The sequence below is a fragment of the Eretmochelys imbricata genome, chromosome 10 (genome assembly GCF_965152235.1).
Source record: "Eretmochelys imbricata isolate rEreImb1 chromosome 10, rEreImb1.hap1, whole genome shotgun sequence".
NCBI lineage: Eukaryota > Metazoa > Chordata > Testudines > Cheloniidae > Eretmochelys > Eretmochelys imbricata.
The window spans coordinates 43,989,358-44,016,209 of record NC_135581.1 but is presented as its reverse complement, the minus strand read 5'-3'; the positions used below and the strand labels follow the sequence as shown (position 1 = coordinate 44,016,209).

Sequence of the window (26,852 nt, the reverse complement as noted above, 5' to 3'; positions counted from 1 at the left end):
TCCCGCAGTCTCCACTGCCCATTGGAATTCTGGGTTAAGCTCTCAATCCCTGATGGGGCAAAAACATTGTTGCGGGTGGTTTTGGCTACATGTCGTCAGTCGCCCCTCCCTCCATGAAAGCAACCACAGACAATCGTTTCATGCCTTTTTTCCTCGGTTACCGGTGCAGACGCCATACCATGGCAAGCATGGAGCCCGCTCAGCTCACCATCAACGCTGCTGTTGTGGGCAAGTCTACTGTGGGGGCTGCTGTGATCCAAGTAGTCAATGGAATCATTGATGTTCTGTTATCAAAGGTAGTGACTCTGGGAAACGTGCGGGTCTTTTTAGATTTTAGGTGCATCATATTCCTGTCCTTTGTCACTGTTGAAGAAGTCTTGCAGCCGTACATTCCAGTCCGGTTGGCGCTGTAACACCTCGTAGCACTTCTGTGGTTGACACGTGTAACAGCTCCAGGGCTCTTGCTCTTTTGCCTTGGCTGAGGTAGCTTGCCCTACCAGGACCTCAAAGCATTCGACACAGAAGCAGCTGCAGCACCTGGCATTGCTACACAGCAGCAGCTCCTGGGTGCCTTCGCAGCACACAGTGCAGTAGGACTGCTAGCCATCCTTGTCCATGGTGTGTGGCTTCACCGCTTCCGCTGCAACTCTGCTCTCCTGTAACTCTGCAGCAGACGGTGCCGTCCTCGTCAGACATGTAGCTTGGCCGGGGGTTCTGGGAACGTCTTCCCTGCCCAGCTCCTAGCAGCCTCCAGGGCATTGTGTACAGCTCCACTGCTTCCACTGCAACTCTGCTCTCCTGCGAGCTGGAGGCTTCTGCCTCAGGCTGCTCTCCCAGCCGGCAGCACCACATGGTTGCACCTACCTCAGCCTACCCCTTGCTCCCATGGCTCATGAAGCCTGGACAGTAGTAAGGAGCAGTTCAACTATAGGCTGAGCAAGTGCAGAATGGTGGTAGAATGTGCCTTTGGATGTTTAAAAGCTCGCTGGTACTGTTGGTCAGACCTCAGCGCATCCAACATTCCCATTGTTATTGCTGCTTGCTGTGTGCCCCACAATATCTGTGAGAGTAAGGGGGAGACGTTTATGGCGGGGTGGGAGGTTGAGGCAAATCACCTGGTGTCCGATTTTGAGCAGCCAGACACCAGGGCGATTAGCAGAGCACAGCAAGGCACACTGCGCATCAGAGAGGCTTTGAAAACCAGTTTCATGACTGGCCAGGCTTCAGTGCGACAGTTGTGTGTGTTCCTCCTTGATGCAAACCAGCCCCCTTTGCTGATTTTAATTCCCTGTAAGCTAACCACCCTCCCCCATTCAAAATAAAGTAACTATTGTTTTGAAACCATGCATTCATTCTTTATTAATTTAAAAAAAAAAGAGAGATAACGGACAAGGTAGCCTGGGTGGGGTGGGGGGGGGGGGGGAGGGAAGGACAAGGCCACGTTGGTTATTGTAGCCACACTAAAAATCAAACTGAATGACAGCCTTCTGTTGCTTGGGCCATCCTCTGGAGTGGAGTGGCTGGGTGCGCGGAGCCTTCCCCTGCGCATTCTTGGGAGTCTGGGTGAGGAAGCTATGGAACATGGGGAGGAGGGTAGGCATTATACAGTGGATGCAGCTGGGGTCTGTGCTCTTGTTGGCTTTCCTGCAGCTCCAACAGACGCTTCATCCTGTCCATTTGCTCCCCCAACAGACGCTTCATCATGTCCATTTGCTCCCCCATTAGCCTTAGCATCGCATCCTGCCTCCGCTCTTCGCACTCATTTAATTCTTTCCTGGCCTCTGCCACTGAATGCCTCTATGCATTAAGCTGTGCCCTATCAGTGCGGGAAGACTGTATGAGCTCGGAAAACATGTCATCGTGAGTGCGTTTTTTCCACCTTCTAATCTGTGATAACCTCAGGGACGGAGATGATAGGGGGAGCGTAGAAACAGTCTATGCTCTACGATTCTGAGGGGACTGCATGGTCACCTGTGCGGCTGAGTTTGCCACGCTGACCAAACAGGAAATGAAATTCAAAAGTTCCTGGGGCTTTTCCTGTGCACCTGGCTAGTGCATTCAAGTTCAAAGTGCTGTCCAGAGCAGTCACAATGGAGCGCTGAGGGAGAGGCTGAGGGAACTGGGATTGTTTAGTCTGCGGAAGAGAAGAATGAGGGGGGATTTGATAGCTGCTTTCAACTCCCTGAAAGGCGGTTCCAAAGAGGATGGATCTAGACTGTTCTCAGTGGTAGCAGATGACAGAACAAGGAGTAATAGTCTCAAGTTGCAATGGGGGAGGTTTAGGTTGGATATTAGGAAAAACTTTTTCACTAGGAGGGTGGTGAAACACTGGAATGCGTTACCTAGGCAGGTGGTGGAATCTCCTTCCTTAGAAATTTTTAAGGTCAGGCTTGACAAAGCCCTGGCTGGGATGATTTAGTTGGGGATTGGTCCTGCTTTGAGCAGGGGGTTCGACTAGATGACCTCCCGAGGTCCCTTCCAGCCCTGATATTCTATGATTCTATAGCTCCTGGAGACCAATACTGCCGATTTGCGTCCGCACTACCCCAAATTTGACCCAGCAAGGTCGATTTTAGCGCTACACCCCTCGTTGGGGATGAGTACAGAAGTCGATTTTAAGAGCCCTTTAGGTTGACGGAATGGGGTTGGTTGTGTGGACGAAGTCATTTTTAAATCGACCTAACGCGGCTAAATTTGACCTAACTCCGTAGTGTAGACCAGGGCTTAGAATCTTGCTACTCCAGCATTGGAAAATACTGATCTCCCACTAACGGACAGATGAAACACTGAGATCGCTGCTAGCTGCACTTTCAACGAGCTAAGCATAAAGCCTGTTGACTGAAGATGCAGCAAGTACTCCAAGATGTTCTGGATGCAAGCCATTGTTAGTTGAACTCTGCAAGCCAGTGACCACACTGAAAATGGCTTCCATTTTGCCGAATACTCCATTCTGGAAGAAGGCTTTCTACTATTGAGTATGATGAGCCGAACAGCCACTGCATATCACTCTTCCTCCTCATTCAACCACAGGGCAGCCATGCAGGGAGATGAGAGTGGGATGCGAAGTACCACTGTGATTCTGTGTGAATAGGTCAGGATGGGGAGGAAGTGATAGGGGAGGCTGAATCGACAATGCAAGAAGGTAAAAAGAAACACCACCGCCACGGCCACGCCAGGGCAATGAGGATGAGCTTGGCCCAATCCACTTTCAACTTGAGGATGACCCGTGGAACAATGAGGATCAGACGAAAAGCACATAGGAGCGTCAACTGGCAGCTGAGATAGAAGGCATTGGTCAGGGAGCGCAGACTAAGCCCCCTCCCCTCTCCCCCCCGAGAACAGAAGAGCCAGCATTTTCTTTTGTCCCTTGTAGCAAATAGGTTGATCATTGGGATGCTCCAAGCCACGAAAATGATTCGCAGAATGCTGGGCTTCAGGGACCACTCGTGACTCAGGGAAAAACTCCTGCCGAGATGGTCCATAAGGTGATTCTGGGCCCTGGGCAAGGGATCGGCTCTGGGAGAGATACTGCCCTTGATGCAGAACTGCCACAGCCTGATTGCCTCTTCATGGAGCACCCTGGAGTGTGCTCCCCCTTGCCTGTTCAAATAATACCTTGGGGTGGCATTGTTGTTAACTATGTGAACAGCTAAGCTGCTGATGTGGTCTAGAAAAGTGTGACAGGCATTGTGGATGGCCCAGTGCTCCAGCACATGGATATGCAGTGAAGCTTCCTGCTCCAACCACGGACTCTGAAACTTCAGTGACCTCATATGTATTCCCCAACCCATGAGGGAGGTGTCGGTGACCACAGTCTTGGCTGGTAAGGACCGGATTAAGGGAACTCTCATATTCATTCCCCTGAGCTGTCCACCACTGTAAGGAGTCCAGGATTAGCAAAGGAAGGAGACCAACCTATCCAGGGGGCGAAGGATTGGACTGTAAACTGTCCTGAGCCACACTTCAAGAGGGCAAAGGTGCAGCCTGGAAAATTGAACCAAACTGCATGCATATTTAGTTGGGGATTGGTCCTGCTTTGAGCAGGGGCTGGACTAGATGACCTCCTGAGGTCCCTTCCAACCCTGATATTCTATGATTCCCAAAAGCCTCAGGCACATGTGAACTGTCGTGTAAGGTTGAGACTACAGATTGAGACAAAAACTTGTAGAGGCTATTAGGGCCCCATGAACTCAATTTTCTGAGTGGGAACCAATGTTGACTTCCCAGTGTTTAGGATGAGACCCAGACAGTCGAATAAGCACAGCATAAAGCATACATGAGAAAGAACCTCTTCTCTGGACCTGCTCCTTAGTAACCAGTGGTCCAGATACAGGAAGACATGGATTCCCTTCTTCTTGAGGTATGCTGTCCTTTTTTTATAAAAACCTGGGGGACAGAAGACAGACAAAGTAAGGATGTTTACTGAAAACGGTGGTTCACTACGATGAGCCAGAAGACTCTTCTGTGGCTTGGGAGGATCACCACATGAAAATAAGCATCCTAAAGGTCCAGACCAGCAAATCAGTCATTCTGAGTCAATGAGGGGAGGACAGCCGATAGGGTGACCATTCGGAACCTCACATATCTGATGTATTTGTTGAGCCTGTGCAGGTAGCCCTAAAATCCTTGAAGGAGTGCAAATTTTCATCAGGTTTGTCAAAAAAAAAAAAAAAAGCACCCAACCATTGAAGAGCAAGTCCTCTATAGCCTGCTGCATGTTGGAAGCAACACCCAAATTTTCTAGCTAGGATGCGCTTTTCATAGGCACCACCGAGGCCTTCACTCTGCCTGAAGTATATGCTACAACAAGCACGGACTGCAGCGATGTCTTGGCTGCCAAGCAATGTTCGGTAATAAACCTCTGAAATTCCACCTTGGAGGCTTCGGGCAGCTGTTCTGTAAATTTAGACATAGTTATCCAATTTACAAAGTTGTATCTGGACAACAGTGCCAGCTGGTTTGCCATTCACATTTGTAGGGAAGAGGTAGTGTAGATCTTTCTACCCATTAAGTCCATCCATTTAGAGTCTTTGTCCTTAATAGCAGACTTAAATCTGCCCTACTAAGCTCTGTTGTTTGCTGAAGTTGCAACCAGGGAATTAGGGGCCGGTTGGGAGTAAAACACCTCAAATCCCTGCATTTGGACAAAGTAACATTTTTCCAAATGCTTTGCCATAGGTGGCATCAAAGCTGGTGTTCTCCAAAGAACATTTGCATGCTCCAGCAGCACATCATTAATGGGGAGAGCCACTTTCTCTGGGGCAAAAGGCTGCAGGGTGTTTATGGGTGTTCTCCTGCAGGAGCTCTACCTGGATGCCCAGGGAAGCAGCCACACATCACAAAAGGTCCTGGTAGGCCTTGAAATCCTCAGACACTGAAGGAGGAACCAGGTACTGCTGAGTTGTCCAGGGACAATGAAGAGGCCATTAAGTGCACCGACAACAGGTCTCAGTCCAGAACAGGTGGACCTGGATGGGACAGCTCCAGAAGCTCCACAAGGGGAAGAACAACCGATGTCTGAACTTGGGGCGGGTCAACAGTCCCAGCCACCGATATGCCCAGTGATCTCGTCTTAGAGCAGGATGAGGATAGCAACATCCGTGATCAAGGAGTGTTCCAAGGGGGCCACTGGGCACAAGGGTAAGGCATTGGTGGCCAGAAAGTCCTGGATACAGGTCAGGTGATGGAGAGCAGGAGGAGGAACCCGACCTGGATGTCAAGGAATCTGGAGTTTCAGGGGATAAAGGTGGAGCCAGCCTTGAACGTGCGAACTGGTTTGACTCATCTGTTGCCCAAAGTGAGGAAGGGACCAGCGTTGTTGGTGGAAATGGCACAGCCAGCACTGAATATGCCTAAGTCATCTCTGCTGCTGGGAGCTGTGTCAGTACCGAAGTCAGCAGTGGTACTGATGCGGCCAATGGTGCTGAGATGGAGAGCAGGGAAAGCTGCCACAATAACATCAGTGCTGCAAAGTGCAGCCGTGCAGAGGAGTCTCCTAGTGCTGAGGAGGTCCCTTGTGCTGAGCCTGGCAATGGCCTCACTTCCACAGTCTGCAGCAAGGGATTATCAAGATGCGGTGCCAACAGACCAGAAGGTTCAGAAGCCCATTCAGGCAGCAAGACCGAGGATGCCATAGTCCTTGTGAAGTCTTGGACCTCGGTATGGAAAGGCAGAGGAGGTCCACTGCCACCTGATATGTCACCGGTGCAGAAAAATAGCAGGTACTGGCATTGCCCTCACTGGTACTGGACTCAATGGACGCCCAAGAGCCGGAATCAGAGTCAACAATACTGGGTCTCCCACACCTCTACACAGTGTGGGGGAATAGTTGGAAGGACCTGCTCCATCCCGGATGCCGATAATAGCTGTACTCTTCATGGAGGAGAAAGAAGAGTCTCCACGAGAAAGGGAATGGTCTCGACTAGTCTTATAAGAAGTTTTCATCAGTGTACTCAGTGGGGAGTGGGTTCTTCACCTCTTCAGAGAGGCGCCAGTTCCAGAGCACAAGCCAGTACCACTCACTGAGATCAATGGCAGCCTCCAATCCGACGGAGGCGCGGTGGTGGCCTGCTCGAGAAGGTACAGCTTTAGGTGAAGATCTCTAGCCACTTGACTCCGTTTTGTGAACAACTTACAATTCAAACACTACTCTGTGATGTGAGGCTTGCCTAAGCAGAGCAAAGACCTTGTGTGAGGGTCGTTGTTAGAAATCATCCGCACACACAACGGACAGTTTTGAACCCTGGTGAGGACATCACCAGGGAAAATAACTAACGCGAATACTAAGGATACTATCCATATACAACTAGAACAATTAAGTCAAAGCTAAAGGATTGTGAGGTTAAGCAACACACAGAGCTCCAACTCCAGCCATGGGCGGGAAGAAGGAACTGAGGGGAGGTGGTGCTACCTCAGATGGCCAGGGAGGGGCTATGGTCATGATGTGCAAGTGCCACCACTGCTAGGCAAAATTCTCCAGCTCCATTGTGCTGGGTGTGCATACACCCACGTGGAATACATGGCTACCTCGACTCAAAGAAGAAACTAAAATTTCCTGGGGGGTTTTAAAAAGATTTTATGGGAATTTTAATACTCTGTACTTATATTTTCTAGGGTGAAAACATTAACAATAGCATAAATAGCAGCAACCTCTGTCAATTGGGGGTTAATGATTTCACAGAGCAAACCAGACCGTTTTAAAAGAGTGATCTACAGCTGTTCTTTTCACATTTCGTAAACCATTAATGAACATAAAACAGTTTCTGTTGAACTGAAAATAAAGCCACCCTGACAGACTTTGGTTAGTGAGACCATGTTTTTAATTATTTAGTGGCTGCTTCAGGCGGTTTTCAGATATGCTGCCTTGTTTCTGCTTTAGTGAAGCCGTTTTCCCTCTAGCTGCCATAGTACTCCTAGAAACCACAAAACCACTTCTTTGGAGGAGAGCTGAAGGATGTGGATTCATCAGAGAGCTCCTCTGCAGCTACTTCTTGCATGATGTCATTGCTTAGACTTGCATTCAAAATGTCTCCGGCTACACTGCAGGGCTCAATCCATATGATAACACACTGTACTTAAGAGGAAACTCCTGGTTTTAATTTAACTCCAGAAAAATGTTTAATGGCTCAGACATTAAGTATCAGAAAACATTGACATGAGAATCTGAAGGGAAGAATGATTGTTTTAAGTTTGTACATCTTAGTTAAAAATAGATTTCTAATTAATCATGTTACACTCCCCCAGCCCCCGAGTACAGTGTTTGATTTATTATAGTGTTTGGTGGATCATTATCTTTATTTTTGTAGACAGTTTTGTATGTGGTAATTGTTAAAATTACATTAAAAACCTGTACAACTTAATTAAAATGTATATTATTAATGAAATAATAGATATTTGTCTTCAACATAAAATCAACCGCTGTGAGTGATATTAAAATCAAATGCATATTTAGGCTTGGAAGAATTCTATTTTTATTTCCATTCATAAGTGGGACAGATAATACCAATGTTTATTTTTAAGCAGTTTTTTTATTTTAATCTATTTAAATTTTCACAGTTTGGGAAATTATGGGTGTGGGCAAACAATTATTTAATGAGAGTAGACACAGATTCAGAAAGATAAAGCTTTATAAACTTCTAAAACAAATTGTCAGCATCACATCAAAATACAAAAGTAAATACCCTTACACCCAGTTTTTAATATGCATTCACTAGTACATTTGTAATAAGCCTAATTCAAAAATCTAAATACTAAGATTTTGACTTTAATAAAAGTGGCTTTTTTCCTACTTTGCCTATGTGAAATTTTTCATAATTATACATGAACATATTTTTGTCAGTCTGTGTGTGTATGGTGAAATTGACATTTACCGATAATTACCAGTAAAAATGTAATCCTTTCAAGCCTATGCATATTCAGTCATTGCATTTTGGATTTAAACACCTTATGAGATGTTGAAGGGTGTTTTGTTTTGTTTTTTACTTTTGGGGTTATGGGGGACAGAAAATATTTAATGGCTCACTAGTTTACTATGTATTGTGGAACCACAGATTGTGGCTACTTGAGACACAGTACGGGGATAGAGAGGCATGCACTAGTTAGGATACCTTGAATAAATGCATTCTTGCCCGGTCACTGAACAAATTCCAGCACAGTTAATAAAGCAATACTAGGACTCTTACAGGCAGCTTTGTTACTCAGTGATGAAAAAGGACTTGTCTTCACGATGGGAGTAAGCCGACCTAAGTTACACTACTCCAGCTACTGGTTGACGTAGCTTAGTTCGACTTACCCCGGTGTCTTCATGGCACTGAGTCGAGGGGAGACGCTCTCCAGTCGACTTCCCTTATTCTTCTCAGAGAGCTGGAGTACCAGGGTCAATCAGAGAGCACTCTGCTATCCATTTAGCGGGTCTTCACTAGACCCACTAAATTTATCCCTGCTGCATCAATTGCAGCAGTGTCAATCTCCCCATAGTGGAGACCAGCCCACAACCTTTGTGGATAAGGGAAAGAAGAAAAGTCGGATGACAGTAAGATAGTCACTACCCCTTTTATCTTTGAAGTCTTGGGCTGAAATGTCATTTAGGACAAATGGGAAAGGTTCAGTGGTCTCACAGTGGGGCTCTTTTCAAACTCCCACACATTCTGGTATGGCTGACAGTTTTTGCTCATGACTGGAGTAACTGAGGGTGGTGCAGGTCAGGCTTCAGATGTACTGGTAAAATTGTAAGTGCAGAGCCAAATTCACCACTTACACTATTTATAGCCAATGACACCAGTCTCCACATTAACGGCCAGATTCTGGCACCCTTGTTTACATTGAATAGTACGTAACTCCTCTTAAAATGTCATTGACTTCAAAAGACAAGGGGGAGAGACTTAAGTAGCCTTGCATTCTGAAGGATTCCAGACCCCCTGGGTAAAGGATCACTCAACCATCAATGAAATGTCGTCACCTCTGACCTGTAACATAGTTGCTGTTTCACAAGAGCTTATGGTAGCAAGTGGAGAATAAACACTACAGATGCGGAGGAAAATGGAACCTTTTTGTATTAGCTGGTCCAGTGCCAAGTGAAAAGATGGAACATTTTCTGATCAGCTCCAACGCTAACAATACTGCAAAATTGATTTTGAAACAAATGCAAAACCTGAGTGAACTATGCTAGGATAACATCTTCTGTAAGGTTTCTCCTGACATCAGGTTTTTTAGCAGAGTGTTTGTTTGGTTCCGGGATGAAGGTGACATTTGTTGTTATGAGTTTTAAAAATTATTATTATTTATTAAATAAAGTTAGAGAAAATATTCAGGTATTCAAAAGTTTACATGTTCCACCAAGTCTGATGTGTTTCACTCTATTTTTTCTAAGCTTTAGCTCTTATCCTGATATCCTGGGTTCTTTCACTTTCAGGGAATTTATCTGCTGTTTTGTTTTGATCCAAATAAATGCAGTTGAGCATATGACTGCAAGTAGCAAAGAACAATAAGGTCCATCTTTTTTGTTCCCTCTGCTCCTCTGATGGAGAAGTAGGGATTCCAGTGCAATTACACCACACACACAATTACACATCATGATTGGAGTTAAACTGGTTAGAGCAGGATCAGTTATAGTACTAGTAGGTAAGGTTAAGGAAATAAAAAGTGTACTATAGAGACAGCCATTGCATTCGCTTCACACAACAGAGTGGGATTACTTTTCAAGAACAGAAGCTAGAGTTGGGCAGAATGCTGTAACTGAAAATGTATCTACTCTATAACCTCTAGTGAAATTGTGCCTGGAGGATCACACAGTGACTTTGCAGACCTATTCCTTTTCTCACCCCAGGAATGGCATTGCTTCTAATTGAAGAACGCAGTTTTGTGGGAACAATGTTGTTCTTCGGTACATCAAAATAAACTCATTCATCTTCAGATTCTTTAAGTCTGTTTCAACAGAACTTCAGGGCCTTCCTGATATTAAAAAAGTCATGCTACCTCAACTTTATCAGAGGAAAAGAGCACTGGGATGGGAGAATATTATATGTTTAAAGGAACACTTTACATGGATTGATAGGGAGGTTTACACAGAGTCCACAACACTAGAGAAAAGATCCTGGGTCTCACTATAACTGTGCTTGGGGCAGGCCAGAAGGAAAAATAGTGGCTTCGGATCACACTGATTCCTCCTGATCTTGGTTTGTCCTGGTGCTGGTCCAGTTCGCCGGTGAAACAAAGGAATTCAGGGCTGCTATAAATTACACTCAGCTGCCCACAAACCCAAGTAGTTGTTTCAGCAGCTGAAGATTGCTAGAGCACCCTGGTCATACCCCTATGCCAAGGGCCAGGAGCAGGGGTGAAGCAGAGTAGCCCCTAGGCAAGGGGAATCCTGAGAGGTCTGGTTAAGCAGGTTTCCTGACACATTTGCATCACTGGAATAGAGCAGCTGGAGTACAGAGGAGGCCTAGATCTGTCTTCAAGGTAGGAGCAGTCTGTTTAACAGGAGACTTAATTTGAATATGGGCCAGAAAAACTGTTTGGAAAGGGGTGCTGGCCTCTTATGTACCCCTTACTGGCTCCTGAGGTGTAGTAGACCTGACACCCTGCATGAGCTATGTCCTCACTGAAACCTTGATGGAAAAATCCAGGATTGAACTGTAAGGATGTTTTATAATCGTAAAGAATCTCTCTAACACCAGAAAGAAAAGGAGTACTTGTGGCACCTGAGACTAACCAATTTATTTGAGCATAAGCTTTCGTGAGCTACAGCTCACTTCATGACTTAGCCACTCCGATGAAGTGAGCTGTAGCTCACGAAAGCTTATGCTCAAATAAATTGGTTAGTCTCTAAGGTGCCACTAGTACTCCTTTTCTTTTTGAGAATACAGACTAATATGCCTGCTACTCTGAAATCTAACACCAGAAGTAGAATTACTTCAGACCCAGATCTGTAATATGAGAGAGATGTAGGTCACCTGTATTTTAAGGGTTTCAATCATTAGTGATATCTTCATTTTAGCAGTTAGGATTCCTTTGACATTCCCTGAACAAATGTATCTGCAAACATATCTGCAAATATTTGAAACTCAACACTACGCCCCCCACAATTCTTTGGGAGCACAAACAAAAGTGTGCCATGTGACCTTCTTCCCATCACATCATAGATGCATAGTTCTGTGTATTATAAAACATGCAAGTACTTTTTTGTCCAAAGAAGAACTGTGGATGAATTCTGACCCCTATACCTATGAGAAACACACTTATGTGAATGTTAAGGGTGGACAACCTTGACTATTTCCCTATAATATTACTTCAGTTTATAGCACACGCCTCCTTATAAATCAACTTCTAAAATCCTTGCCACTTCAATTACAGGTTTCGGTTGCTGAGTTGGATATGATTATGTGACAAGGGCAAAGCAAGAACGAACCAAGGGCAAAAGACAAAGTTAGCCTGGGAGAAACATTCACAGGGTGGTTCTGCAACAGAACAAAAAAATTCTCCCCTCTGAAATGATCTTTACCTGCTAATGTGAAGAGTAGACTTACCGCTGGGTTTTCTCATTGATGGTGTTAACTCCCTGAAGATCTGAAAGAGGCGTTCTTGGGCTTTTCCGGGTAATACCTATGGAAGCATATCAACAAGAGTTTTTACACCCCTCTTCACAAGGAGAAAATTAGAGCAGCAACAGCTTTTTGTTGGCTGCAAATGAAAAAGAGCAATATGTATTTGTCATGGCACATGCTGGGTATACAAAGTAAGGGGTTTATGAAGGAGCCATGGCTGCTGAAATATCAACTGACTACTGACGTCTATCATGTTCTTTGACAAGGAGACATAACTTACTAGCAATTCTGCTCGCTCTAGTCTGCCTCTTCCCCCAGCACCCGCCAATACAACATGTGAACAATTTGTCAATGGTGTACTTTCCACTATTAGAAAGCAAGATGGGAGGAAAACTACCAATCAGTCACGACGGATATAAAGATACCAGTTTACCTGCTTCCTGTCAGTCAAAACACTTCAAAGCAGTAACATGAAAAATATAGAAATATAATAGTCAATCACTCCATCAAGAAGGGAATTGGTTGGGATAGAGAGAGAGAAATAGCTAGATTACTACAATTACCAATAATTGTTTCTTGTTGTATGCCACTGCTTCTTCCCCTTCCTAACAAATGAATATACACTGACATAGTAAGCAGTATGCTGTTGGGGGTAATCTTATCTTCTACCAAAATGGAATCCTCTGAAACTTATAGGTTCAATTTTCAAGGCCTGATAAACGTGTGAGGAGAGTATGTTGTAACAGCTTTGTAGATTTTAATGGCAGATGGTTCAACTGTGTCTGCCCAAGAAGTGGAAATGTTTTGGGTGCAATGAAATTAACAGAAATAAAGGAAAGATATAACTGTTTGCAGGCAATGAAACATTGTTTGTATCCATCCAGCAACTGATATTTAGAGAATTTACAACCTTTTCATCTGATCATGAAAACAAGTAATTTCTTAGCTGTCTAAAATCTTGTGTGAACCAAGAAATTTTTTAGAATACACGTAACATCCAGCAAGTGTATATTCCTTTGCCCTGAATTCTCCAAAATGATGGGGAGGGGAATGGGAAACTCTAGGAAAAAAGGAAGTCTAAATTGTCTTTTGTAATAAAATATAGGAGGAAATGCAACACTACCTTCTCTTAAAAAAAAAAAAAAAAAAAAGAGTTAGTCTGGGGTCAGTGGAATGAAGTCTCATACTCCCTGGCTGGCTGAGATAACAATCATACTAAATATGTCCTCTTAAAAGGTGAGCATGTGGAAGGAATACTTCTCCTATGAGAGAGAGGGGGAAACTTGTTAAAACCTGTAGCAGCATACCACATTCGAGGCCAGTTAGGGAAGCCTGTATAGCTTTTACTTTGGGCTTTGCAAAAGAAACTACCTAAGTAACAAGCTCTGAGATCCTACCTCACAGATCCTGATGGAGCCAATACAGCTATGCTAAAAGAGTTCTGGGACCCTCAAGAGGCTCACTTGGAGGTTCTAATTAAAGCCAACCCATAGACATTTTAAAACGTACTGACGTGTAACAATGTCCTCCTGTAATCCTCTTGGAACACTTTTTTTTTTTAAACAATCCAAATCTGATTGTGAGTCTTTGAAGTCGATAGCTTCCAACGTTCCTCAAAACAGGTCACCCCACTCTCAGATATGTTCAGCCTCTCAGTTTGAGGCTGTCAGAATTGGCAAAGGGGGGACTTTGATGGAACAGATCCAGCCACTCTGGATGCATGCAAAACTGTCCTGCAGTTAGGTCTACAGGTTGAGAACAACCATCACCTCAGAAACTAATTTTTGTCTACTCCCAGAGTTTTCACAGAATCAAGTGAATAAAAGGAAAAAGGAGATGACACTGTCCCCAAATTCCTTTCTCGTGCCCCACAAAACATATCATCTCTACTTCCTCTTGGATTGAATGTCTGGAAGAACAAGCATGAGAGAGAGACCTTCTGGGACAAAAGAAAGTCCTATGATAAAATGAAGAGATCAACTAGGTTGGCAGGGGTGGCAGGTTTGTATAATTTTTGGTGGTGCCCAGAACGGGTCCAAGTCCTGCCCCGCCCTGCACCCCCACCTGCCTTGTAGCCGATATATTTTTTTTGTAATGTAAAAATGGACTGGAAACAGTAAGCGTTTAACAGTTTCCCTATATTGCACAGTGTGTGTGTGTGTGTGTGTGTGTGTGTGTGTGTGTTTGTGTGTGGGGGGAAACGAGGGCTCTGGGGTGGGGCCGGGGATGAGGGGTTTGGGATGTGGGAGGGGCTCAGGGCTAGGGTAGGGGGTTGGGCTGTGGGGTGAGGCCAGGGACGAGGGGATCACAGTGCAGGAGGGGGCTCAGGGCTGGAGCAGAAGGTTGGGGTGCAGGGGGGGGTGAAGGCTCTGGGGATGAGGAGTTTGGGTTAAGGCCAGCAAGGGAGCACAGCGTAGAGCTGCACGGCAGCCGCCCAGGGCGCAGGCAGGGGCACTCCGGGGGGGAGGCGCGCAGGGTGGCAGGCGGGGCCGGGGGATGCTCCGGGGGGGCCGCACAGGGTGGCAGGCGGGGCCGGGGGAGAGACCCAGCCCCGAACATTGGTGGAGCCAGGCCCCCAGCCCCTGAATTTGCTGGAGCACGGGGGCACCACCACATAACTCACTGCCCCTGTAGGGTGGTGCTGGTCAAAAGAAAAACTTCCACTTACAAACTGATGTACAGCCAAAGGGTCAGATCTGGGATGTTTGGGGGGCATTTTCAGATTTCAGAAAGCTGCATATTGGCTTTCGTCAGATCTTCTCGAAAGAGTTTAATTCCTGTGAAGAAGAAAGCAGCCAACTTGATTTTTACATGTGGTTTGGTATTCCATCAAAGACACTGATGCTGTCAATGCCATTTACTGCACTGCAAATCAGGAACTATCACGTGATGTCTCCCAAAAGACAGGGAGTGAACTGGGTGGAGACTAAAAATGTGCAGATAACTTAGATACTGATTTAGGTCAGTGGCTACCTATTTGGGAATCTTCTCAGATCTATGTTCTGTGCCTGGGCACAAAACCAGAATGGGTAGCCAGTTTGCAAGCCCTAAGATAGCAAAATCAGCCCTCTTGTTAGTGCAGCTTATGTGTAACCCAAGGAAACACAACAATGTTCATAAGAAGGGCAAAGGGAGAACATGGATGGAAGTGTTAACTTTGATGACTCACCTGAAGAGAAACAAAGTGAGTGAGGTAATAGCCTTTTTGGACGAACTTCTGTGGGATAGTCAATCTCCAAAGCAGGGGGAAAACTGCAGGAAACTGGTTGATTGCTGCCCTCATCTGAACTGTCAAACTGCTTCTTAGAAGAAGGGTCTGACTGAGCAGAAGAAGGGATGGGCAGTCCTCATTTTTGCTGTTTGACTCATCTCCTGAAGGACTCCTGAGGCCTGGGGAAGGTGTGCTGATAGCACAGGAATGGCCCAGATCTTTGAGCAGTTTGTATTCTACAAAACTGTCTTTTCATTGAGGCACATAGATTCTCAGTGACCCCAGGGTTGCTCTGGAGAGAGAAGTCCTTATGCTCACTGAAGAGCTTGGGTCCTTCAAAAGGGAGATCCTCCACCATGTTCTGTACTTCTCCTGGAAGACCCAAGGACTGGAGCCAGAATGCTGTCCTCATGACCACTGGTGTGACCATGGATCTGGAGGCTTTGTCAGCAGAATCTAGGGCAGGTTGGTGGGAGGTTTTTGGGACTAACTTGGTCTCTGTGATGATGGACTGAAACTTCTCTCTCTGGCCTTGTGAGAGATGTTCAGTTAAATGTGTAAATGTTGAGTATGTGGTAAAGATGTATTTTGCCATCAAGGCCTTTTAATTTGCAATAAGAAATTGAAGAGCAGCTGATGAGTAGCTGTTTCTGCCCAATAAGTCCAGCCTCTTGGATTCCTTGTCTATTGAAGAGGGTCTAGATCAAGTCTGATGGCTCCTTTCATTGGCTGCACCCACCATTAAGGAATTAGAGATAGGATGGGAAAAAAAGTGGTCCATTCCCTTTGGCAGGATGTAGTACTTTTTATCAGATCTCTTACAGTGTGGGTGGCATTGTGGCCAGTGTTTGCCACAGTTTAAGTGCAGGGGATAGCAATGCCTCTCCACTGGGTAAAGCAATTTTTTCTTTTGGATTGATATTCAAACTGTCCACCAAAGAATGTTTGGTGTGACTCTTGGAGTTCCTCTAGTGGGATCTGGAGAAAGTTTATCAGCCTCTTCATGAGGTTCTGGAATGTCCTGAAATCATCAGCATAGGAGGGTGGTAGGCATTACTACCTCATCTGGAGATGAAGTGGACTTAACTGAAGGAGGTGAGATCTCCTCAAGTTGAGGTTCTGGCTCCTACTGTGCATTGCCCAGTACCGAAGAAGGGCAGAGTACTGGGGGACGAACAATTGGTGACATTGAATGGGATGATACCTGTAGTATCTTCTTGGTATCCTATAGAACTGGTCACCAAAATGGCCCCCGGGATCCCAATAATCACTCTGAGGAGGAGAACTGGGGAAGGGTCCACAATGATAGTGCTAGTCTCTGTGGTGCCCAGTAGGTTCTCTAGGGTCTGCCTCGTTAAAAAACTCATGGGAGCTTGATGGTATGGTACAGAAATGGATTCTCATACCGAGAACTCAGAGTCCAATAAATCGTCTTGGGAGCTAAGTTGAGATGCCCCAAGTAACGTGGCTGGTGCTGCCACCTGAAGGCTTAGGCAGGTGTTGGCTTGCAGCTGTCTGGATGGTACCAGTGCAGAGGCTCTGATAAATCTCCTTAGCAATGGAGATTCAGGCTCATCCAAAATGATGAGATCCTCAGAAGACAAAAATCTGGAAGGAGCCAGAGGGCTCTTGTAGTCTATAGTCGAGGCTTGGGTTGGTACTGGAGGTGGAACTGTGGACTAGCGAGATGGAGACTACTGCAGTACTGAGTTGGATGCAGGGTCCTGTCTTACTTCAGAGCTAGGGTAAGAAACCTGTACTGAGGGATGTATGCCGTGAGGGATCAGGTGGTGCTGCTGCAGTAGGTGTTCTGGAAAAGGGCTTATCAATACAAGGCTCCTTACATGATACCAATGCCTCAGTACCAGACTCAGTTGGAGCCTCTACGGCAGTGCTGCTCAAAGTGGTGGTCCAAGCCATCGGCTGCTGGTCTGCGCGCACATTGGAAAAAAAACTGCCGGTCCCCCACATCAGATAGCTTGAGAAGCACTGGTCTATGGTACCCTTTAAGGGATGTGAGATCTCCGGAGAGACCTTTTCATCATTTCTCTGGTCGGGGAGGAATGCTTTCTTCTCTTTGATGCCTTTGTCTCCGTGGTGCAGATAATGCTGAACGGTGACTGAAGCAGCCTGTGATGTTGAGGCCGATGTACCGGTGGGGGGACAGGATGGGAAGTGGACCCTTCCAGAGCTAGAGCATATTCCATTAACAGGTGTTTTGGTCTAATGTCCCTATCTTCTTTGGACCTACCCTTAAACTCCAGATAAATCTTACACTTTGAGGGGATGTGGGAGTCCCCCAGACACCACAGACAACTTGAATGTCTGACTGTGGGGAAAAGACCTGTGGCAGGTCTGGCGGGACTTAAACCCTGAGGTCTTAGGCAAAACAGATTGTGCTCCAGCACAAAGGTCAAGTAGGGGGGGAAGCCCCACTCCAGGAGCACAAAAATCATGCTCAATGAAATATAGTGAAAATAAAATAAAGGTAAAGTATATAATTGAGAAATTAAAAACTTTCATGAGGTCAAAGACAGGTGGGAAGCTGAATACAGCTAACTGCAGAAGACTCCTTCCCAAGCCACAGGCGGGCTGAAAAGTAACTAAGTGGCAGTAGGCTCACGCCTCCCTATATTCACTTATTTGGAGCATGAGGTGTTACTTCATACAGGCGTGAGCCTGCAAGCACTACTTTGTAGTCTGTGATCGTTAGCTAATGGGCGAACCGACATCCCAGGTGGAGCACCCACAGGGGCATATATTCAGGGGGAAAAGGCTATTACCTCATCCACCTTGTCGCTCTCATAGCCTGGGACCACACAGCTACAACAACACTGCAACCACCTGAAAAGACCCTGTTTCACTGCAGCTCTGGGAACAGTCAAATGCCAGCCCACTTTTTCCCCATTCCTTTTGGTCAAACCCAACATGACAGAATGGAGGAGACATTTATTTAGTGCACTCCCAAAAGCATTATTCTCAGTATGGCATTTAGATTCAGAGAGGTGAGGAGATTGGGGAATTCAGCTACTATGAGAGACAGGAAGTTACCCTCTGGCTCAGGGTCCCCCTTTTCAGAATTGAGGTTGATGTACAGATACACAGCCTCCTTCCAGGAGGGGATTCCCGAGAGATAGAACTGGCTGTCCAGTTCCTGTCTGAGATTGCAGGGCTTGGGCCCAGAGGTTGCTTTTTAGTAAATCCACTTGCAGTGGGGCTCCAAAGGGTTAAAGAACACGGACTGGAAGACAGAATGAACAGTTCCAGTTGTGCCATGGGAAGCAAACTCTGCAGACTTCTCCCCATAAAGAAACACGAGAAAGAGTGATTTCCAGGGCAAGGAAGATCTAGCTCCATTCCCTTAGAGCAGGAATCAGAGATGCAGGGTTCCCCTGGCAGTGCTCCAGAAGGCCTCAGATTCACAAGTTCCTGCCTACAGGACCCCATCTTGCTCCAACCAGACTAAGTGCAAGGGCCTAAATTGCAGCTATTATCAGTAGTGATATGTGGAATAAGCCTCTTCAGCACAAGGCAAAGAAAACATGTCACACTGTAGCTTGTCTTGCTGTGAAATGGGTAGGGGATGGAAAGCAATGATAGATCAGCATTGGAGAATCATAGAATATCAGAGTTGGAAGGGACCTCAGGAGGTCATCTAGTCCAACCCCCTGCTCAAAGCAGGACCAATCCCCAATTAAATCATCAAAACTGCAACTTTGCAGGGATGCTCAGCAACAGCAACTTCCTCCTAAGAAACGGAGCTCTGGTTCTGGCTTCCAGAGCAAACCCAAGATCTGAGAGGCAGGCAAAGGGGAGGGAATTCTGCCAGAGGCCTTCAAACACACACACACCAACATCTGGGACACAGAGCCTTCCTCGACTTTTTTTCTTCTCTCTTGAGGTTCTTCTCACTTCTGCAGAGAAGGGCTGGAAGAGACATAGCTGGAAGACAACCCACGCATCTATGCCTTGCTTCCAGTACGAAATGATAGGAGACATTGGAAATGGGTGGACTGGTACTTTTATAATAGAACATGATACACAGGTCTTTTTCTCTCCCAGATTCCTGCTACATGACTGAATCCTATTGTCTAACAAGGTGTTTACGTGTAGGATACTGGAAAAAGTGATGCAATACAAATGGCCTTTTAAATCAATTATGAGTGCACCTCACCCTTTTCCTGTACGTATCTTTATTCTAAGTTGGCCATTGATTGCAACACGTTCCTAAATATCCAAAGATGTTTACAGATTTACTATGATTTTACACTGTCCAAAACTGACAAGGAACTATCAATAAAATAACTGCCCAGTAGATGGAAATTTGTCTAAGGTCAGTGTCAACCTTGTAGTGCAGCAGGCTGCGTATGTTACCATGTTTACAGTACTGAAGGCCCATAGATCAACTTTAAATTATTTATTGACTTTATTAATTAAGCGGATAATATCTTGATGTCCACTGACTGGGTTCTGACTTGATGTATGGCATTAATGTCTTGATTTCCCCCCATAAACATATGGAGAAAATCTTTAATCTATTATATTTCATTGTGGTTGGAATCTTTCATAACCAGTGGGTCTCTTTTGAACAGTGACCTTTCATTGGAATACTGATTTTGTTCTTTTTAGTGACTTGTTTATCCTATGACTGCAGTGTGAACTTAAAATGAGAATGATAAGATTACAATCACCAGAAATGTAATATCCACAGGAGGGGAATATTTTATGAGATGCTGAAATTATTAAGATAAGATTGTACCAAAATATTGCTGTAGCTTGGTCTTACATAAATCAGGAAAAGAAACATTTTTATTCCAGGATCAACTTAAAACTACACTGGAGCTTATATAATAGGTGTATATAACACTAGTAAGTGTCAGGTACTCCAGGCAGTCTATTAATTCAAAGATTTGTCACTTGCAACTGTAAAAATAAATTACGTATGAGATGAGTGCAAGCTGAGTTAAGAAATGACTGCTGCAGTAATTCATTAAAAACTTGTCTACATATTACCAGATGAAGAGCAAATGCTTAAAGAGCTCTACATCCCCTCCAAACACTAGGTAAAGCTGAAGTCTTAATGCAGTGCTGTTTCTACTGGGGGGGGACGGGGACTGAGAGGCTTTTGGGAACAAAGGGTAGTTATTTTTAATTTAACCCCTTTTGATTTGCTTGTGCTCCCGTCCCCCTGCCACCAAATCCTCTGACAAAGGAAAATTTATTCATGAATTGTATAAACAATTACTCTCCAAACAAAGGATCAGGAACTTGGGTGCTTCTCCATTTACAGGGTAGATGCAGATTGAACAGCTAAGCTAAACTGTGGTCATAAATATGACTATTCTCTAAAACTCTCTTCCCTCTAAGGGCTTGTTTCCCCGAGTTCAACGCTAGTCCTTTCCAGGGCTAGACTGATTTGTCTAACTGGTCTTTTCTATGTCTAATGTCTACACTATTATGATTTTGGGAAGAATTGTGGACAATATACTTTCTACCCACTATATAGGAACATTAACCAACAGAGCTCCTGCCTTTGACTCAGACAGCTAAGCCCAGTGCATGTCACACTGTGCAATAATTTTTGTTACATAATTCCCGTTAAAACAGAGCATGAAGCCCTATTATTAATTGTGCTTAACTTGTTAAGACATTGAAGCATCCCTGCTTTTCTGTTATGGAATACTGACAAAATAACACAAATGTACTAGGTATAATCACTGAAGTGATTAAGTAACCAATGAAAAGGTGACCATTAGTAACTTGGCCAAATAGCTAGAACAGTAAGTAATATTACCACCCTAGGGGAATTTGGATTCACTAACTAATCCACTGGTTAAATAACTTTTTTAATTTACACTTGTGATTGGAACTGATGCTTACATTTCAAAACAAAGACATTTCTACCAAACGATCTATTTTTCAGAAATCGAGAGGATGTAACTTTATTCAACTTCCAGGAAAAGCCAAGTCCAAGTAGTACCATTGGTGAGCATACAGGCTCTTCTAAAACTTGGGAATACATACCTCAAGGCTAGCAACTGAATGAATCCAGCAAAATTTAACTCCCAAGCATCAAATAATTAAATGGGTTTGGACTCTACCTATTTTAAAGAAAAAGTTTTAGGAACTGACCAATGGCAGCACACACTGTAGAGGGAAATGCAAGAGACCAGAATACAGAAGCAGCTAATCTGCATGAACTACAGTACTTGTTTGCCAGACCATCTGCTCTTGGCCAAGTCATAAAATAACAGCAACTGTAACAGAGATCCCATGTTCCACCTTCTCAACCAAAGATGGATTTCTTGCAGGGAAAAGGATGACAAGGCTTTGCCAGTGGCAAGAGTGAATTTAAGTTTAACACTGTTGGGCTTGACCATAATAAACTTACATATTTTTTTTACACTGAATTATAGGACATAGTTAAAAAATATTCTGTGCTGTATGGGTTTCCCTCCCCGTTTTTTAACAAACCATAAACAACCTGTTCATATAGCTAAACTAACTTGAAAATCTTAAACTGGATTCCAATTGCTTTACTTACACTAGAAATAAACTATTAGGTGCTAACTATTGAGAGCTATGTAATTATCTGTAAGTGTCGCTTAGAAGTATATTGACTGCGAAATTCTAGAGGCTATGTCTATAGTAGACTTTTTGTTAAGATTTCCCATTGGTGGAAATAGTGGAAAATTAAGGAAACTAGTCTAGTGTAGACAAGGCCTCCGTTAAGAATGAAAACCCTTCCTTAACTTTCCCAGTGCTAGACATTGCAGGGAGCACATGGAATAAGTCTGTTTAGAGACTTCTAAAGACAAGCACATCTTTCTGAAGTGCTAACAAAAATGTACTGTACTTACCATGCATATTTCTACAATGTGGAAACAAGCCTTTTGATGTTCTGCTTAGGCACATCTTACAGGAGTTTTAAAGTCTATGTTTTAGATGGAAAGTGTGCCTTTATTAAGACTCATTTACAGTAATGCTCCATCTCTGTAAACTTTATTTATACAAAATGAAGAAGGAATACGATGGCACAAGACTTAAGCCTTCTGTAAATATAGACACCAAAAATATTTAATTTTTTTAATTCACCTATAAAGCTTGATCACCTCTCCACAGGCAACAAGGCAAAACTCGATATTACACTCTATTGCATGTTTCTTTTTTGAAGGGCTTGCAACTGTATGCGCATCTGAACTTTAAAGTGAAATGATATACAGAGCAGTTTAAAGAGTGAAATAGTATTGTGGCATCTTGCAGCAGGCCCTTTACATTGTTATAACACTGAATCTCCATGCGCTATTCTTTGTGGCAGGTGATGTTATGTTCCATGCTGCTGGACTCCCTTCTCCTCCTACAATAGGAGTCCAGCCATAGTAATTAGTAACACAGGCAGAAATGCCTGTTTGTTCATGCAGGACTAGTTTATTATGTAACAAACAGAGGCGTAAGGACAAGGAAATGGAGACCAAGTGCATCTCTGCCCACCCGTTCTGTAAAGGGGTCCTCTAGCATAACAATTCCTCACATTTAAATGAAAGCCTTTGAAAAGACAGGCAATTTCTCTAAACAAAGTTATTTTTAAAGTATGACATATAAATAAAGCTGTAATAAAAAAAGAAAGGGACTGAATCCTGAAGAAAGCTTGAAGTAAAATACTAGCTATATTAACTCAAACTAGAAGTATTCCTACTGGTTCTGAAGTTCTCTAAACTTGCTTTAGGTGTGATTTTTACTTTTTTTTTTTTTTTTTTTAGTGATTTTAGTAACACTAAAAATTAATGGCATGAAAAGCGTTACTAACTTCAGAATACTGTCTTATTTAGGAGAGCAACCTGTGAAGCCATTAGCAAAATGGTTCCACGTATAATTAAACAAACATAGACATATACTGGATTTTTTTTGTACAACTCGTTAACAAGAACAAGAGAGCCAGCGAGTCTATTCCAGACCTCTGCAGAACAAAACCCTAGCTAAGAATTTCTAGCAGGAAAGGGTTAAAATCCTTTCCTTAAGGTATCCGGCAATTGCTTATGATGCTCTCAGTGGGCTGCACTGGAAGTTTCTTTGCATGTTTCTTTTTCCCCTTGCTACCCAGAATGCTCCTGGTTTCCATTTCCTGATGTGTGAGTGTCATGTCAGAGAGGATGGTGGGATATGGAGCCTTACTGTACTTCTCCTCCTTGCATCTCTGCAGGATCTCTAAGCTCCTCTGATGGACTGGGTGATGTAGAAAGCTAAAACTATCCACACTTTTCAAAACCGCACATGGCACTGCATCATCATGCCCTTGGGAAGCAAAATAAAAACAAAAAATGGAGAGAAGAGAAAGATTATATAAGCAGAAATCAGGAGAGAGTAAAGAACAATGCTGCCAACTGCCCATGTGATACAAGAATTGTTCAAAAGTCGCACTTTCTTTCTGTTTATGGACCACAACTAGGCTATTTGCAGCAGTTATGAAAATGTATAGCACTGACAAAGGTTAACTTCAGTTCCCTCATGACACGGTATCATGACATATCACACACAGTCATGGAAATAATTCTCTCAGTCCAGAGTCCAAGGACACTGCAAATGTACCTACCCACATCTCTGCAGGCATCCACTCAGTTACACATTTCGTTGTACTCTGACTGGGGGGGTGGGGGTGGGGGGTTGATTTGCACGGTGACTATACAGTTATTTCTTGTGAACTAAATAGTAAATAAATTCCAGCACTTCGATTGGCCAGAGCACAATCATCTGGATAATCACTGCAAGGTAACCTTTAAAAAGAAGTGATTATGCAAATCTCTACTTTTATTAGCTACAGTACGATAAATCCTTCTGCTTCAATTCAGCTGAGGTTGGCTACTGATTTCAGAACTCCTCACCCATATGTTCACAAACACGGCCACCACAAATTCTGACCTACTCCACACACTTATACCCCTAGGTTATCCAGATATTTGCAATTTAAATTGAAACAGGAATTACTCGACATAGGGAAGAGGAGAGGGGGTACGCTTAGCCTTCCTTCGGGCTGAGAAATGGGGAGATTTCAGACATACTGAGTTTACGTGGCAGACAGAATCTGGGAGTTGGTGTCAGAAGTTACGGTGGACATCTGTGTGTGGGCATACAGTATGTTCTCTGATAATTGCGTAATAAATGTAACCTGGAATAAAAGTTATACAGGTATTACGTTGTAAACAGGAAGCTCCTTCCAGTTACCATCTAAATGGCTGAGCAAAAGGGAATTACTGTGGGATAGGTCATGCTTCCATTTGAGGAGTAATGAGACACTGAAGTTACCATATATCAGCATGATATATTATGCCTACCATTCAAGGCTGATGCTTTAAACTATCAGCAAAAGACTGATCTGAACACTTTAGAGGAACACTGTCAACTATTGTTTTTCTAATGTTAGTAACACCATTTTTGTACTGCCCATTTGGAAGCCTGAAGACCAATTTTTTTTACCACCATTTTTGCCTTTTTCTATTCAGCAAACATTCATTTTCTTCTTTTTTGGTTTATAGCATTGCTAATTCAATAAAAGTCAGAATGGCTTTCTTTTGCTTGCTTCACTGCTTGCAAACCAGCATCATCATTTATGTCAGCAGCAATGGGCACAGCACTGCGAATAGTGCTTGTTAGTTGAATACTATTGCAGAGCCAGCAGAGGGAGGATGAGAGTATAAAGTCAGAAACATAAATCCTTTATCAGGTCTATGTTCACATCCAACTTGCTCAAAACAGAGAAAACCAAAGAGGAAGCTGTGGATGACTGGCTTCCATCACTGGATTTGTGTAAGTCATCTCAAAACAGAGACTTTTCTTTTTAAATTTGTCAGCAACAAGGCGTTCCTTATTATGTTTTATGTGGAATACATTAATCTAGAGCAGTAGTTCTCAACGTATTTACCATTGTGGGCCACATCCAATACTCCTCCTATGGCCCTGAGGATGTCACATGGGCCGCAGATGTGTGCTGATTGGGCCACAAGTGGCCCATGAGCCACGAGTTGAGAACCACTGATCTAGAGGATATTTGCTATCAGATTACAAAAAAAATCAGACAAATTTGCTTCCTAAAAACTTGACAATGTCCCTTTAATCAAGTTCATTTTCATTCAAGAAAATCAAACCCAAATGTGAGCTTTTCTTTTAGAATTTAACTTCAGTTTCTTGTTTTCCCACACAGAAAGCGCAATTATAAAACAAGTAATTGAAAGAGCTCCCCCCTCAACTATCGATATTTTACCCAGTCTGATATCTTTAAGTTTTTAATTTGAAAAGAGTTGGCAGCACTGTAAGAAACAGCTACTGGGCCAGAAGAGAAACATATCCAACAAAATTCAGACAGTTACATTGCTCTGCTTCTACATATCTCACAGTTATAAACACAATGTCACTAAAAGCTACACTACAAGAATATAATAAGTGCAGCAAGAAAAGAAAAGCTCCTAAAGGTAGCAGTGAAGACTATATTCATTTATCCAACACTAATTCTATTGAAAGCAGAACACAGAAGTGTTCACACTGCTTCTGGACACCACTGGCACAAAGAAAGATAGATATAGAATGAAGGAAAGAAAAAAAAACTGGGTTTTGGAAAGCCTACTACACATAGGGTTGAGAGTTTTGTATGGCTAGCATAACTCAAATAGGCTTTCAGACAGGGAAAAGGAAAGTGTATAGACTGTTGGCCTAAAAACACTGAAAAAAAAAATAAGCTCCAAAGAAAAAATGCAGCTTTTTCAGACATCCTTTAAAACTGCTTTGCAACTGTACCTTCTGATCGATCACAACAGGGTCAGATAGGGCTACCAGAGAGTTTATAAGGCCTTGTCTACACTAAGAGAAGTCAATCTAAACTAGGGTGACCAGATGTCCCGATAAAATTGGGACTATGCCGATTTTTAGGTCTTTGTCGGGACACCATCTGTCCCAATATTGCGGCTTTGGCCGCTCCAGCATTTTTTGTTTTGTTTTTTGTTTTTGCTTCGTCAACTCCAGCCGCTTTTTTTGTGTGCTTCCCCCATGTGTCCCGATATTTTCTTCGTTTCATCTGGTCACCCTAATCTAAGCTATGTAATTGGGGGGAGGGATAGCTCAGTGGTTTGAGCATTGGCCTTCTAAACCCAGGGTTGTGAGTTCAATCCTTGAGGGGGCCATTTAGGGATCTGGGGCAAAAATTGGGGATTGGTCCTGCTTTGAGCAGGGCGTTGGACTAGATGACCTCCTGAGGTCCCCTCCAACCCTGATATTCTATGATTCTATGATCTGAGTTACGTGAATAGCGTAACTCAAATCAACCTAGCTTAGATCTACTTACCGCAGGGGCCACACTATATGACGTCAACGGGAGACACACTTCCATCGACTCCCCTTACTCTTCTCCATCAGGTGGAGTACAGGAGTTGACAGGAGAGCAATCAGCGGTCGATTTAGCGGGTCTTCACTAGACCCGCTAAATTGGCCGCCGATGCATCAATCACCAGAGCGTTGATCCTCCGGTAAGTGTAGACAAACCTTAAGACACCTAGCCCTTTTTAACAATGTTTAAAACTGAGCAGTATGTGTGCTAGTGTGGAGGTGTTATTAGG

General features: G+C 43.9%; 1 protein-coding gene across 7 annotated transcripts in view; it reads right to left on the bottom strand.

The window, feature by feature from the left end:
* The window catches only part of MYO9A (myosin IXA), a 452,172-nt gene that overhangs the window by 67,425 nt on the left and 357,895 nt on the right, over positions 1-26,852 (bottom strand). For 6 of the 7 annotated variants that reach the window (XM_077828555.1, XM_077828556.1, XM_077828554.1 and 3 more), the window contains 2 exons: positions 23,425-23,544; positions 12,024-12,099 (listed from right to left, as the gene is read on the bottom strand). In XM_077828555.1, the coding sequence (XP_077684681.1) occupies positions 12,024-12,099; positions 23,425-23,544 (196 nt within the window). The remainder of the gene's footprint in view (positions 1-12,023; positions 12,100-23,424; positions 23,545-26,852) is intronic. The other variant, XM_077828559.1, reaches the window with a different exon arrangement.